The following is a 17,500-nucleotide window of genomic DNA, read 5'->3' on the forward strand; positions in this document are numbered from 1 at the left end:
GTTGAATGCAGATTTGTTATTGTCTAATATGATACAACCCTCTGTAGTCATTGAGGGCTCCCTACAAAGTTTAAATTAGAAAAAAATGCTAATATTAAATACATATACACGGCAATTTGTCGCTTTGTGGACATATAAGCTTATTTAGTCTTCATTAATGTTCAACAAATGTTGTTAATAATACATATGTTCGTGCTTAAAATACATCAAGTCGTCCATCCATAATTATCCAATGCAATGGTTTTCCTCATTCTTTATGATTGACTTTTTGGTAGATATCAATGAATGTGAAATAGGAGATCCCTGTCCAGATGAACATGACAAATGTATTAATCAACCTGGAAGCTTCTTTTGTCCCTGTGACCTTGGATACGAACGTATTGGTACCATCTGCAAGGGTATGTGTTCCATTACTATTTTTTTTTGTTATGATGGCGTTAGTTTTGTGTCCCTTGTGGTCATAGAAAATGAATTGCAAATGACCAGTGTGAAGGGAATAAACGTAAATGTGATTTCAAGATAAACTCAATTGATAAGACCCTGAATATGAACAATTACACTCTCTGGAAAATCTAATGCACACAACCAACGTCAAGTGTGGTATCTGGTAACAGGAGGTCATAAAATGGATGTTTTGTGTTTAGTCTCAGTCTAAGGTTCATTATATTGCAAGATAGTCTGTACAGATAGTGTTTCCAGAAAGGTCAACTTCAGTTAGTCTAGATATTGGCGTTGTTGTACTTTACGACCTCCTGTTATTAGATACCACACCTGGCATTGATTGTTTGAATTGAACTTTCCAAAAGAGCGTAAATTGCCGCTTAATGCTTCCTCCGACAAAGAACTCAGTTCATCAGTCTCCTTCCAAGTCTGATCAAGTCTTCCGTCATTCCATAATACAAATATGGTTACAAACAACTCTTTTGAAGTAAGCAATGACTTTTTTCCCTGTTTAGTAAACCCAAATCAGTGTTAGAGAGACATCTGTCGTGATTATGAGCAAAACATATAAATTTGATGATGATGATGATGATGATGGTGCTGGTGCTGGTGGTGGTGGTGGTGGTGGTGGTGGTGGTGGTGGTGATGGTGGTGGTGCTGGTGGTGGCGGCGGTGGCGGCAGCGGTGGTTGTGGTGGTGGTGGTGGTGGTGGTGGTGGTGGTGGTGGTGGTGATGATGATGATGATGATGATGATGATCGTGATCGTAATCATGATGATGATGATTATGATCTTTCTTCCTTCAGATATTGATGATTGTTTGAGTGTTTCATGCGGGAATGGGGGCTGTATAGATGGAATAAATATGTATTCCTGTGAGTGTATTCCTGGATATACAGGTGTAAATTGTGATGAAGGTAAGCCCTGGTCTCTAATATTCATATATATTCAATTAATTACCATCACATCATCCTCTGTTAATGTATATCAATATCGGTTATTTATTCACTCTTCTAGAACGTTGTAAGTAGATTTTTACTGTATTATTTTTAATTATCGTACAAATTTGTCATTATCAAGATGGTAAAGAACTGACTATAAATTGTTTACATATTTAATGTATATAAACGTGTGTGTGTGTGTGTGTGTGTAATTTTTGGAATCTAATTAACTCACAACCCGTAAACATTACTTTTCTCTTGACTAGTAGAAACCACTTCTGTTGAAATGAATAAACCTACATGTGGTGATTGTAATGGCTTCAATTCTTATTTTCCTACTGGGAAGCAACTTGATAACGTTTTTAGATTCTGCATCCCAAGTATGCGCAACACTTATATATATAAGATGTCATTTTGTTTGTATTAAATTGGTCATATGGATGAAGATTGTGTATATATTTTGGAATTTTAATTCGTAAAACTTTTTTTATAATGGCTTCCTTCTAAAAAGAAATCAATGTGAAACAACATATGCCAAGTCTTTGTTTGTAACTCAATAAATTGCAAATGTGTAAAATGATGCGTAGAAGGTGTGTTACTGTACGTACAACAATACACTTTTTACACATCTTTTAGCTTTTTGCAACATGTTGAATGACAAACACACATTTGGTCTATATAGTTTCACATTGATTTTTCAATTAGGAAGCCATGATAAAATTGTTTTATAAACTAAAAATGTTAAATAAATACCAAAACGCCATCCATATGGTCACTTTAATATAAAGCTAATTAGTATGTGATTATAATTCATAGACATTATTGAGTGTGGATCCGATCCATGTCAAAATGATGGCGAATGCACAGAAATGGTCAATGGATATGATTGTTTCTGTCAATTCGGCTGGGATGGAACAAATTGCGAAGAAGGTAATCTATTGAAATCACTGACAATTTAATACCTATCAATAACACATAACGCAATCGGCCTTTCAAATATTTGCCATGGTGGCGCTCTACTTCCTGTCTGTGCGTACCTTGGGGGTATACATGGTATAGGTTACTTAGTTAATCATAGAGCACTGCTGCTTTTCCTCGATGTCTGAACAATACGAAAAACATCCATGGTTTACATGTGTACAGACTACCAAGGCACAAAGCTCTTACGAAATTGTACTATGATGATACCCCTAATTTAAGCGAGGGCGCTGTAATCTCAATTTCCTGTTTGCAGTCTGAAATGGTGTATAACGCAATAACACATGCATCGCATTTCTGAAAATTAGACAAAGGAGGAAAGCAATAAACAAATTAGTGTGTTTTTTTAAACCCGACCGCCACTAGTTGAAGTCCCCAACCCTAGCAAAAGATGAAAAATACTATATTTTCTTGACCTTCATACATGTCTGTTTTCTTCCCCTTGCAATGTCTGTACATATCTCATCACACTTTCACAGAAAGGATACACTTACCGACATGTTGTTTGTCGAAACAATATGATGAGTTTTCATTTTCTTTTTTCATTTTGATTTAATTGCGTACAGGTTGGTTTTTTTATTGACGAGAAATGTTTAAAAGTTTATTTCTGTAGTGTCTACATTAACTTAAAAACAGAATCAAGTAAACGAATGACACACTTTAGCAAACCACAATAGTTGGTTGAAGTTGTTGCTTATCTCATTTGACAATTTCCATTGTAAAAAATACTCGTCTTTCAACTTTCATTTCAACAGATTTCGATGAGTGTAAATTCTTTGAAAAAATATTCAGATTATGTCATCATGACTGCAACAATGTACTGATCACTGAGGATTATCGTGGATACTACTGTAGTTGCTATGATGGATATGAACTGAAATCTGATGGACGTTCTTGTGAAGGTAACATATTAATATTGATGCTATGGCAATAACTTCTCAATTACCACATACATTGTATCCACACATGCATCCTAATAAACATACACACACATACACACATACATACATACATACATACATACATACATACATACATACATACACACACACACACACACACACACACATACATACATACATACATACATACATACATACATACATACATACATACTGTAGTATGCCAACAAACATCGACCGCCCAATCAATATACGGATAGACCTAAAGACAAACCGAGAGCCAGATCGACAGACAGACAGACAGACAGACAGACAGACAGACTGACTGACTGACTGACTGACTGACTGACTGACTGACTGACTGACTGACTGACTGACTGACTGACTGACACACACACACACAGAGACAGACAGACCATACTAACCATATATTACCTTTTACGGTAGACTTTGATGAATGTTCCGATGGAACACACGAATGCGACGAATTTGCTACATGTACAAACACCATAGGATCTTATGAGTGTGACTGCAACGAGGGTTATCGTGATGATGATGGTGATGATGACGGCAAGGATTGCATTGGTGAGTTTTCAAATGCAGAGAATGCAGATAAATATAATCTATATAAAATGTTAAACTCACATATCATTGGCACTACGAATGTAGTTGTTTGTATAATCGACATATCTAATAATTGTGATGCTGATTTTATTTAGTGTCAGCAACTATATATTACGTGAAAAATGTTATTTTTATTGCAAATGTCAGTAACTATTACCAGAGTTGGTACAGATGTTTCAGAAGTTTTAGGGTTATTTTTCGACTAAAGCACTTGAAATGGCAATAAAACACATTTACAACCCTGTAAATATGTCATTGAAACAGGGATGTATATGATGTATATATATATATATAGAGAGAGAGAGTATTCAAGCAATTCTTTAGTACATTATGTAATAATATTGTATGTTATATACCTTTTACTTAGTCTTGTTAGTGAATCAATTTATAAAACGCCAGTTTGCCATGTAACTTCGACTTCATATGCGCTATGCACTCTGGAGAATGATATAGCCTTTGAGTTCTTTTTGAATGTATTAACGCTGCTGTAGTTGTAACTATGGCGTGGTATTGATGGTCAACAATATATCCACTAAAATATGAACATTTACACATATAGTACATGGTGATTATAGGTCGAGTGTGTTCATAGGTAGTATACTAATAAGTTGAATGGGGGGGGGGGGTGATTTTTGTTTGCGGACCCAACATTAGTTTGATTGGATATATCACTCCAGCAGCAATTATTATAATATATTGGCAGGGTGTATAGTGTTAAGAGTGAATCAATATATTTAACAAAACCGTTTCAAAAATATTCCAGTTGCAGGTAATGCAACTTTTAAGTTAGGCTTTCACAGCAAGTCCAATGTTCATTTTGCCAATGTTGTCCCTTAGCGATGTCAACTAGCATAAGATTTTACTATTTCATCAAATTCATTATTTTCCAAAAAAATATCATAGTATTGTTGTATAAAGTTGTCGCTTTATATTTTGAAATTTATGAATATTATAATTATTGCTACATAAACAGATAGAAATGATTGTTTTAAATATGATTTATTTGAGAATTATTTTCAAAACATTTCATTTTGTAAAATGGCCGTAAACAGCGCCATCTACCAAAGATAAAGAGAACAAGACTGACGGTTTGTTGTCTAATAAAATTCGTTTATCCAATTGTGCTGTGCGCATTGATTACATTTCTTATTTATTTTTGAAACTAACTTTCTTTTATCTTTCAAAGATATTGATGAATGTGCGGAACAAACAGATGATTGTGATATAAATGCTTACTGTACCAACACTATAGGAAGTTATACATGTCAATGTTATGAAGGTTACCGTGGTGATGGCAAGAAGTGCTATGGTAAGATGCAGTGGATCTATCTTTTGTTTTATGCTTTCAATTGTATGTAACCCAAACAAATCAATCACAATAGATTGAATAGTAGTAGACCTTGAATCTTTCACACCTAATTAAAGTATTTATGAGACTATCTGAAAATGAAATCATGAAATGCAAATTTATGTGTACAACCTTACTTATATACGTTGTATAGTCGATTAATAAAAGTCATGCAACCTCAGTGTTGAATGGAACATGAGCTTTTTTTTCTAGATTTTAGATATTTTCAATATCGTACTCCATAGTTGGACAAGGTTTCTGACGCGGTAATACCATATTTGGACATAATTTGTCACTTCATGATACTATATTTGGGTATCACAAACTACGGAACTCTTTGACACTTGGCATTCGTCAGATCCAGCCTGGATTTCTTCAAAACAAAACAAAACACCAACAAGCTTTTGGTTTGCTTTAGCCATTCACAGCTACTGAACAGAACATTAATCTGCATATCTACGCTGTAAAAATCCAATTGATTGATTGATTGATTGATTGATTGATTGATTGATTGATTGATTGATTGATTGATTGATTGATTGATTGATTGATTGATTGATTGATTGATTGATTGGTCGATTGATTGTGATTAAGGTGGCTGTACGTATTAGCGATAATATAAAATAAAATTCTTCACTGATATCCATAACTCGTATTGGTATAATGACACTTTACAGAAATAATTCTATTTGCTTATGGAAGTGAAGTTAATGATATGGAATTGCGGAGCAATAGCGAATCAATGTTGCAGTCAGCACGTGATCTGATATCACCAACCTTCAAACCACCTGTAGGATTCCCGTTCTTTAGTAAATTTTACGATAGCCTCTATGTAAGTATTCTTGTCATTCTCTTCTGGAAAAAATACTCAAAATTCCTTTATTATTTGTATTATACTGGTATAGATCATCTGTCCTGTATGTTGTCATATTGCTTGTAAGTCAGAGAATGTGATGTTTTTGAAATCGATCAATTTCAAATTAACTTTGCCCTCCAATTTTGTTTTTTGTGGGGGGGGGGGGGCAGTTATGTGTATGTGTTCATGATTAATATGTAAGCGATGCTAAACACCGTACCCCTGGCTATGTTCTTCAAGGCCCTGGATGCAAATTTGTAACAACATGTAGCGAACTACCAAGTGTGCGATACAATATACAGAATCTTGTGGCCCTGGATTCAAATTCGGAACAGTATGTAGATAACTGCCAAATAGGCAATATCATGTAGAGCATCTTGTGCCTGTAGATCCAAATTTGTAACAATATGTTGACAACAGCCAAATATGCGAGACAATGTACTGCAATTTGCCATAACTCGCAATTAGTACGAGAGGCATAACAACTGTCATTTAGACAGGCATATTTGAAACATTTCTCTGACTTATCGGAGAAATTTCATGAATGTAAAATTGTATCAATTCCCTCAAAATCATGTACATATATACATATGATTAGTCTGAAAAATGAAGAAAAATCATAGCATTCTTACAATCAATCCTCTCAATTTCATTACATTTCTTCACACAAAAATTCATGGCAATAAAAATATGACTTCCAGTAACCTTATGTATTGTTGGATACTAGAAAATGTTTATTCACTTTTTATTCAATCACAACATATTCTTGATAAACAAATAAAACTAAACTAACCCCTGCCTTATGTATTCATCAGTTCACCGACAATGGTTTGATAGTTCTATCGAATAAGAACGATGTCAAGCTACCATACCCACATCCATTCAAGAGTGGTTTCACGACCTCCCATAAAATACCAATGATTGCTGTATTCTGGGAAGACTCTGACATGACAAACACCGCCCACGGTGAAGTCTACTATCAGGTATGTCGTAATATGTCGTTCATTTTCATATTTCGCCCTGAAACTATGAAACTCTTTGCCACTTGACATTCACCAAGCCTTCAGCCTGGATTGTTTCAAAAGAAAACTGAAGACGTATTTGTTCACCAAAGCATGTTTCATTTTGTATATGTAGTTATGTAGTGGTTATTGCAAAAAATAGCCAACTCAGGAATAAATGACAGAGATTTCCTAAATAGGCAAACAAATTGGTTCGCTGCTGCTCAGAATAACAAAAAATGTAAGACGGCAAGGAATTTAAAAACAATTACAGATAAATAGTCATCAACTGCTTTTAAAATGCTACAACGGGTTTCACCTGACTTTTTACGAAAAGTGTAGATTGTTCTTTAACGTGCATTGGGTATTGCACTCCGATACACGGGCCCTCTATGTTACGTCCTGTCCGAGGGACAAAAGTAAAGTATAAAAAGGAACCAAAAATACATGAGACATACAAGTGTACAAATATCCATACGTTCTACAGAGGAGGCAACATGCATTGTTGGAAACCCAAGTGACCAGTAAAAGAACTAGACCCTACCAGAGAATTACAGCACCAGGTCTTACTGCACTGTTTTCTGGCAGTTTAAGGAACAGGTCCAGCCAGCTCATAAATCACAAGTACTCTAGTATGCCAAGTGAATTACCTACATCACTTGAATCACCCAGTCACGCATAATACCCCTCCTGTCAATGGTGCTATTAAGTGTTTGTGCACTCGGCATTTGAAAGACCGGATACCACCACTCTTAATTTTTCCTATGACTGCATCTGGAAGGTTGTTCAATGTTATTATTGCAGAGTGAAGGAAACTTCTATACAGTGTAGATGTTTTTGCAGTTGGCATAGTCAGGGCTTGGTTTAGCTATTCAGCGCTACTGAACAGAACATTGCTCTGGAATTCGGCGCTATAGAAATGTGATTGAATGAAAAAGTTTGTATTTAGTAATTTTGTTATACCGTGTATATGTACAGAGTGAGTATAGCATTGTGTTTGAAGTAAAACAGCCATATGAATACAGTTTGAGGAAGTGAATGATTTCTCCCTTTTTTAAATGAAATTATTTTATTCAAGAACAAACAAAGATTACAACACAAAGCAAAAGACACAAAATGGAAGCAACTTAGCTAGCAGTTTATTACAACATGTTTAATAGTAATGTATGAAATGGAGTAAATTAACTGAGGGTTAATAAATAAATGTTGATGTATTAACACATACCTTTTTTGTAAAACTTCACAGCACAATTTCTTGGAGAGATCTTTCACATTTAGATGAGTAATTATACGTCTATACTATGATGTCATTGTTGTTATTTGATTTAACAGGTGTATGACAAAGATCAGTCATATTCTGCCATATTTGATGAAGTGGACAGTCGTATAGCTGACGGCACAGTAGATAGACCAGTCCCTGGATTCAGTGCTACGTGGATACTAAAAGTGACCTGGTCTGAAGTTGCAGCGTTTAATGTAACATACACCAAAAATATGGTAAGAAAATTTCACACTATTAATAAACCCATACTCATTAGAAGCCAAGTTTGGGTTGGGTTGGGTTGGGTTGGGTTGGGAGTAGAATTTTGGAGACAGTTGTTTGGCAGAGCTATAGCCATGTTAGTTCAATATAATCCTATGTAAACCGCATGGCGTCATTTATGAGATAACACCAATAGGTTTGGAACACAAGCTTTAATCCATCTCGGATAAATATCTTGCTCATTTTCGTCACTTTTATTGATCCTTATGACACCATTTGTCACTAAGAAGCTCGGTGAGCATTTCTTTTCTTACACTGCTCCATCAATTTGGAAGTCTTCCCCACAGTCTTCATCACTTTCACTGTAAGTCTTCCTTCTGATCTGACCTTAAAACTTACCTATTTCAATCTTAACTCACTCTCACTTACACACTTCTCTCTACATACTTATACCTACGTATTCTTCTTTTTTCTGATTAATTTATACTTTTCATGGGCCCGGGGGGGATGAGTGACTGGACACCTACTAGCTTTTCATTAGCTATCTTCTAGCACCCAGTCGCATTTGTCATTTTCATTATTATCATTTCATTTTTATTTATTAATTTGTGTTATTGCGAATATAGGACTTGCATCCTTCCATATTTCCAAGTTGTTTCTCTGTATCCTTTCATTTTGTTAGTAGTTCTGTGCCTGTGACTGCAGCTCTTCGGGGAACAGGCGCATTATAAATTCGCTTCATTATTATTATTATTCAATACAAAGTGTGATTGTTACACACGTAAGACATTTAACCAGCAAAGCATGTGATTACAATTGTGGTCTTAAATCTATCTCAGATTCAAGAAAAGGGTCATCGCATTTTTACATAATTGTAGTATGGCAATATAATACATTTGACTTCCAAAGAAAATGATAATTTCCTTCCCATCCAAACACCTTTCAAGCAATCTTAACAAGAAATAGCATTTATGCATTGCTACATATGGTAAGACCTTTAACGAGGACAATCATACACTTAGCTTCCAAAGAACGGATGATATTCATTATGTTTTTCCTTCCCAGCCAAACACCTTCCAAGCAGTCATAGCCACAGATGGCATTTATGCCTTTGCAATTATCAACTATAAGGAAGATGCTATGTTATGGGATTATGAAAGTCGCAGTGAAAACAACGCCATATATGGATACAGCAATGGTGATGGCCTGTTTGTAAACCTCCAAGATGGTGTAACTTCAGAAGACAGATACCGCCCTGATCTGAGGGATGGTAATACAGGATTGAGAGGACGTTGGATCTTACGACTTGAAAACAATAATCGATGGACGGTGAACCACAAAAAGAGATGTCTAGACTGGTACAAGGTTCAACCTGATCCATCAACATGGAATGAAAGACTTGGGGGATGTCCATGTGGATTTGACCAGGGTAGAAATGACAACGGATTTGGTAGAGGAAGTACTGTAATAACAGGGGAAGTTGATCTTGACATCACAGATGAAGAAGCAAACTCAGGTCTCACGTCTGATGTTCGAGATGGTATCAGTATCCGCCAAGGTATATTAATAATGATCGATGTTTGTCTATTCGTATATTGAGTGAGATTTATTTCGTCTGTACATTCATTAAATTCATCATAACAAACTAATATAACTATAATTATAATATACCTAGTGATAATGCTGTGCCATGATTCGCTAGAATCAGTCACGTGATAGGAAAATAGAATGACTATTTCCCTAGGGAAATAGTTCCATCAACTTTTACATGGTCACATGACCACCTCGCGTTCACAGCAGGTCAAAATGGCGGCTTCTGACGATGTCGTCTGCCACCGCGAGTTCACAGCATGAGGTATATTATAAAACACATATTGCCTGGCCTATATTCGGGCTATAGCACCCGTTCATTACCCCCTCGTGACTGTGAGTTACCAGAATCACATGCTATATCCCTCGGCCTTTGGCCTCGAGAAAGAGCATGTGATTCTGGTAACTCACAGTCCCTCGGGTGTAATAAACAGGTGCTATAGCCCTCATGGCCAGGCAATATGTGTTCAATATTGTGATCTTCAAAAGTTTAAGCTATTCATTTGCTGTGTAGTATGTATGATGGAAGGTTTGTCATTACAACACATTATAAAGTAATGGTTATATCAACACATATAGTGGTACATTATAAATCTTGAAATGTCACAAAAGACTACATACACAACGCCTTAATTTTATGCCATTTATATAATTCAGTATTTTTTATGACTGTATAATTAACTATATATTGTAGGTTTCAGCTTCACATTACAGTCAGCGAACCCCAATCGATTCGGTGCTGGACAACAATGTGCCTATAGGTCAGACCACTCATTGGTTGATGGTTATGAGCAGGATGTATGGTCCTGTAGTTTCCAAGAGAGAACTCACTTTACATTCCGTGGATGGTGGTGGTGGTGGGGATGGGGTTGGTGGTGGTGGTGGAACAGATACATACTTTGGATAAGTAAGTATGGGAACGTACTTGTATATGTAACGAATATCAAAATTTATATCATAAATCTATAGGTTTCATCCACAAATGTCTAATATGATTTTGACCTATTTAAAATGACTTAAACTTGTAATAATGTTGGAAGTTGTATTCAGTTGGATGCTGCATGGTAATATATATATATATATATATATATATATATATATATATATATATATATATATATATAGTTTTGGTAGTACTGGAACTCTTTCTTGGGTGTAACAAGAAAGAGTTCCAGTACTACCAAAACTATTACGCTCTGCCACTGCGGTATAGAGCACTGTCTTAGCAGATTGATACTCACCGAGTTATATATATATATATATATATATATATATATATATATATATATATATATATATATATATATATATATATATATATATATATATATGTATATGTGTGTGTGAGTGTTTGTCCATAAAGCATGGACAGCAATGTACGTATCTATGCCAAAGTCGCTTTGGATTTACACCTCGAATAATTTGTGTTCAGTTGTTTAATAGAGCATGTCAACCACATCGCTACTTTTTAACCTGGTTTACTTATATGTTAGTCCCCAATACTTTACGTATTTCAGCATAGAAAAATACGAGTGACCAAAAGGCCCTCGGGTCACGTGTATCTTCAGAACAAATTTTTTGGAGAATAGCATAATTATGCCAGCACCAGTAATATGAAAGAAAAATAGGGAAAGTAATAGCAATTTTGACTGTTTTAAATCGTACTTCAAACACAGCAGAACGAGTGACGTAGACACGCGTTGTCATGACATAGATGTACATTGTCATAATGTAGAACGACCAGAGTATAAAGTCCATATTCTTTTTGTTCAGCTTGGCTCGTGCATGGCATAAATACATTTTATATTTTGTACCTTCCACAAACATTGATGAAACATCACATGTTCTGAATACACACATTACGTTGGAACTTTGCACACCCACTTAATAATATACAAATTAATTTAAAGATATTTTGATTGACAGGTCACAGAAAAAAGTACATGTGTACTTATTATTTTTGGGTTGTGTTGATTTGCTTGTTCTTTTTTTTTACTTGCTAACAAATATATTTGGGTAAATGGGATGATTTATAAAAGTAACGAGGTAACTTTAACTCTGGGTTATGTTAAAATTGACAAATTAAATAGAAAAGGTATCCATCTTCAACATTGTTACTATTGCGACCTTATTCAAAGATATCGTTAATTCTTTTAGCTGGTGACTTAATGCCAAGGTACCACTGCTGTGCTATGTCCAATGATCCTGTATTCTGTGAGCTTTACATTGAGAAGAGACCTGTAGGTCAGTGTGGTGGATACATCCCTCCAAATACTGGTAAGTATTTGATGATATTATGATGGGAGTATAGCTGATCATATTGGTAATATTATTCTTAGAAAATGGTAACGTATACCTTTGTATTGTGACCACATACATATCAATTAATGTTTGATTTGATTAGTAGATGTACATGTGTGTTACCAACGTATTTGTGATCGTCTCATTAGGGTTCATTTATTTAATGATTGCTTGATTGGTCATTGTTGGCTAGTTGGTTGGTTGGTTGGTTTGTTGGTTGGTTGGTTGGTTGGTTGGTTGGTTGGTTGGTCGATCAGTCGGTCGGTCTGTTGATTACCAACTAGATAACTGCCATACATGTATGCTTAAATTCATTTACAAGAGTTTTAAAAGAATAAACCTGTGTGTTATGAAAACATCGGATAGTCTCTTTTACAGAGAACTTATAAATAGTACTAATAAATATTATGCCAGAGGTCTGTTAAACACACAATGAATAAAATATATGGTGCCACGTTCTCTCGCAATAATTGATTACCATTAAATTCGGAATATATGAATGTCAAAAAATTACTATCAATGACTTGCACTCCAAAGTTTGATTAAATTAATATTCTCAAAATAAGAAAATGCATCGTTTTAAAGGTTGGATGTTTGGTGATCCCCATCTTAAAACCTTGGACGGTGTTGACTATACCTTCAATGGACTTGGTGAATACACACTGGTGACGGTTGATGACGTGGACTTTAACCTGCAAGGCAGGACCGGACTTGCTACTTACGAAGGTGGTAATGAAACATCAGCTACTGAGTTCACTGCATTCGCTGCCAGACAGGGAAATTCAAGCACGGTAAGTGATAAGTTTATTGGGATTTCATAAGCAATCACTTCAAATTGTATATTTCAACTCTCAATTTCCTTTGTAGTATGTCAATAACTCTAATTACTTTAAAAGATCTTGTGGCAAGCCAAGTCTTTCGCCATCATCGTCGTCGTCATCATCATCATCATCGTCACCTCCACCACCACCACCACCACCACCACCACCACCACCATCACCTCACCATCATCATTCACTATACGAAAAGTCAAATTTGCCCACCTTTACCCAACCTTTACCCTACCTGTGACCAATTTGACCACCATCTCTGTCCAGGGGAGACGCAGTACCACTTTTAGATGGGAAATTTTAGTCATACTAAAGACAAAACAAGACTAAATGTAACAACATAAGCGACGTTCTCTTACGCTATGCATCACGGAATCACAAAAATGAACTACTGAATCTGCTGAAGAACATTAAGTATGCAAACTATAGGCTATAGCTATATATAACATGGTTATTCGTTGGGTAAAGTCGTCTTGTATAATGTATAATTGACATGTCCCTGATTTTACCCTACAGGTACAAATAATATTACAGAAAAATATCACCCAGATGGTTATCTTGGCAGATGGACAGGAATACAATAACTCTTATCTCAGTGAAGGTGAAATTATATGTTTATTTACAAGGGTGCAATTGCTACTTGGAATGACTTTAATGTGGCGTATATATATATATATATATATATATATATATATATATATATATATATATATATATATATATATATATATACGAGAGGGAGGGAGGGAGGGAGAGAGAGAGAGAGAGAGAGAGAGAGAGAGAGAGAGAGAGAGAGAGAGAGAGAGAGATTTGTGTAAACATCTTACATAATTATGCTTCATTTAGTTTGAAACCACTTGTTCATATTTGAGAAGGTTGCTGCATTATCTAGTTGTGATTTGGTATTTTGAAAATAGTTTATTTCATTAAAGTTTATTTGTTTGTTTGTTGATATACACGTATTCGGGTTTTCCAATATGAAACAATTCGAAGATTTGAAATGGCCATGATGAGGAGTGCAGCGATGTGCATTGAAAAAAAAGTTGATAACATTGTGTTTTGTCTCTGAACAGATTTTACAGATTATGATTTAGAATATGTAAAGTTAAGGCTGAAAACGACGGACAAAAATGACACCAGAGTTGTTGCAGTGTTTTCATCTGGAATTTCAATATCAGTTGGAATAATCAAAGACAGTTCGATGTTGGATGTTGTGTTTAGTGCACCAACATCTTTCAAGGGAAAAACTCTTGGTTTGCTTGGTGAGTAGTTCAGTAACGCTTTTGATATGATAAAATTCAAAGAGCTGCAGCTGGGATATTTTTTGTCATCAAGTAACCAAATATATATTTACTGAAAATTAGTCAATCACTTGTAAAAATAAACTGCTTCTCTTAATCAATTGGCAATATTACCCCTAGGTGGAGTAGTGACAAGTTAAAATCTCGAGCATAAACTTAGTTTTGAATCTGCCTATAAGCTAAAACTACACTAGTCTGTAAATGTTATGGCAATCAGACAAACATAAAATAGCATTTGAATTGTAACCGTCGCCTCCATGTACCTTAAGGCAAAATAGTGTGTTTCCGATGACCTGACCGACCCTAAACATTTAAAAAAAAAAACATTTACAACAAAAAGATACGAAGTCTTTTGTTTTCTTGACCTTCATGCACGTCTGTTTTCTGTGAACAGTGATATTTGTATTTTTTATCAAATTTTCACAAAAGGGGTATTGTGACCGATATTTAGCTTGTTCTGGGTCGAATTAAGATATGTATGCATGCACTATGATACTTTTGACAAAAATGAAAACAATTAAGTTCATGTTATCGAAAATACAGTTACTTTGTGTTTCCTCTAATCACCAGGAAAATGGAATGGTGACAAAACCGATGACTTCACAATGCCGAATGGATCTGTGAAAATACCAAATAACCCTAGTGAAGGATTGACTGACAGAGAACAGTTTCAGTTCGGACAAACCTGTAAGTCAATACCCTATGTATGATTCTGTTTCTTGTTTCGTAAGTTGGGATGTTTTAACTAAAAAACTGCAGTCACCATATTTTGATATGCAATTCCCACTTTTGAAATCAACTGGCTAGGCACGATTGGTTTTCTCAAAATTTGTTTTCAGTCTCTCACCCACAATTTTAAATCGTTGTACGTCTTTTCATGGATGTTAACGTTTACTTGTTATTTGTATGTTTTTTCTCGTTTGTGGGAAAACAATTAAATTCAGTTCAATTCCCTATCTATCTTTACAATTGATAATGACAGTACAAGATTTAATGGCATTCTTGGTATTTTTTTAACATTTATTCTGATGTGCAATATTGTAATACAGTCTTCACAACTCACAACACCAAAGTAAACTATTTTCGCTATGTGCCACACTGGTTTATAACGTTATATCAACTGCAATAGTACATTGTTTCAGCTGTTTTCACCATACCCTCAGAGTGACGTCTCTCAAACATAGGCATAGTAGATTTGCAAGGTGTTTTCGCTTACATGAATTTTATCTTCACAGCCGATTTAGCTCTCAAAAAGAGCTAGATGTTTCATTTCATGGCATATATGTTAACATCTTGTTTTCAAGAAATACTCTTGATATGATAGCATAAAGTGTTTGGGCACATAGTATATGGCATCGTTTTTAACAATCATGCGTGTGTGTGTGTATGTATGTATGTATGTATGTATGTATGTATGTATGTATGCATGTATGCATGTATGCATGTATGTATGTATGCATGTATGCATGTATGTATGTATGTATGTATGTATGTATGTATGTATATGTAAAATGACAGCTACCTTTGATAAATAAGCAAATCATATTTGTTCAATATCTAACTGGATGCCATAATGCCTATTTTATAATATATTGCTTGTACGCAGGGATGGTGACACCAGCTAAATCGTTATTCAATTATTCCGATGGAGACTCTTGGGATACATTCAACGATCCAGACTTTGTACCGTATTTCTTTGACGAATTGATAGACAGATTTAACACCAGTAATAAGGAATTCTTGGAAGAAGCCAAAACCATTTGTGAGGACAACGATCAATGCCTATATGACACATTGGCTACACAAGCAACAAAGATTGGAAAGGCATCGAAGTTATCGTCTGAGGACTTTCAAGAGGGGGAAGCCAAATTAGGTAGAGTAGAGAAATGTGAACGTACATCTGGATTATTTGTTTTATTACTGTATTACAATAGGTATTGTAACACAGTCTTCACAACCACAGCACCAAAGTAAACCATTTTAGATATGTGACGCTCTAGTTTACAATGTCATATCATGGGCAATAGTGCACTATTTCAGCTACTTTCACCATGCTCTGAGAGTGACTTCCCAAACATAGTCATAGTATATTTGCAAGATGCTTTCTCTTAATAAGTGATTGCGTACATGAATTATGTCTTCATAAGCGATGCTGCAATTTAGATATCAATACGATATAGATGTTTTATTGCATCTACTTTTCTATCTCAATACTCTTGATATACTTTGTATTGTATATTATAGATTAGGTATATAGAGTATAATAGTATATTCATATCTATTTGAAAGGGATGGGTATTAGCCCAACGGTTTGGTGTACATTTATCTTAAAAGGCAATTGTCTGAAAATGACAGAAGTGAGGTTTGAACATTTACTGAAATAGTTCCCATTCACCAACTTGCTAACAATCACAACATGTTCAAATGTTAAAAGACTGTGGACATGTTCTCAGTTGTTGAGGTGATTTGTTTACAAGTGTTCCAATGGTGTTTATTGACTTTATTAACTATTGTTTATTGTTTGTTTGATTCACAAACACAAAATGATGTTTTGATTTTAAAATGGAAATGAAGGTCCAGCGACGGGTAGCCCTTTTGTGAAAAGAGGTTATTGTAGGAGATTTAGCATATTAACGTGTAAATGCATGGTTGACACTTCTTTTTCAAATCATTAATGAGGAGATTGCAATTAGTTGGGATATTGATTATCTAGCACACGGTAGAAGAGGCAATGTCAAGTATCTTGAGTTTAAATACCAAATGTATCAACATAGTTTCGCCCCAAAACTATTAAGCGCTGTAATTTCAGAAACCATGACCCGAAGTCAGTTGAGACACTGATGCATTAAAAACTCCTTAAACAGTACTACTAGGTTTTAGTGCAAAAACCCCCACCCCCTCTCTC

The 17,500-nt window shown here is 35.1% G+C and overlaps 1 protein-coding gene across 1 annotated transcript in view; it reads left to right on the forward strand.

Annotated features, from left to right (window-relative positions):
* LOC144450004 (uncharacterized) overlaps window positions 1-17,500 on the forward strand; it is a 103,530-nt gene that overhangs the window by 57,876 nt on the left and 28,154 nt on the right. Inside the window, exons 41-57 of the mRNA XM_078140569.1 lie at window positions 276-398; window positions 1,247-1,357; window positions 2,198-2,311; window positions 3,115-3,261; window positions 3,709-3,846; window positions 5,072-5,194; window positions 5,911-6,065; window positions 6,905-7,072; window positions 8,423-8,587; window positions 9,639-10,131; window positions 10,858-11,070; window positions 12,321-12,440; window positions 13,050-13,255; window positions 13,811-13,895; window positions 14,368-14,556; window positions 15,166-15,282; window positions 16,202-16,468. Of these exons, the coding sequence (XP_077996695.1) occupies window positions 276-398; window positions 1,247-1,357; window positions 2,198-2,311; window positions 3,115-3,261; window positions 3,709-3,846; window positions 5,072-5,194; window positions 5,911-6,065; window positions 6,905-7,072; window positions 8,423-8,587; window positions 9,639-10,131; window positions 10,858-11,070; window positions 12,321-12,440; window positions 13,050-13,255; window positions 13,811-13,895; window positions 14,368-14,556; window positions 15,166-15,282; window positions 16,202-16,468 (2,934 nt within the window). The remainder of the gene's footprint in view (window positions 1-275; window positions 399-1,246; window positions 1,358-2,197; window positions 2,312-3,114; window positions 3,262-3,708; window positions 3,847-5,071; window positions 5,195-5,910; window positions 6,066-6,904; window positions 7,073-8,422; window positions 8,588-9,638; window positions 10,132-10,857; window positions 11,071-12,320; window positions 12,441-13,049; window positions 13,256-13,810; window positions 13,896-14,367; window positions 14,557-15,165; window positions 15,283-16,201; window positions 16,469-17,500) is intronic.

Source organism: Glandiceps talaboti, chromosome 19 (genome assembly GCF_964340395.1).
Source record: "Glandiceps talaboti chromosome 19, keGlaTala1.1, whole genome shotgun sequence".
NCBI classification, from domain to species: domain Eukaryota; kingdom Metazoa; phylum Hemichordata; class Enteropneusta; family Spengelidae; genus Glandiceps; species Glandiceps talaboti.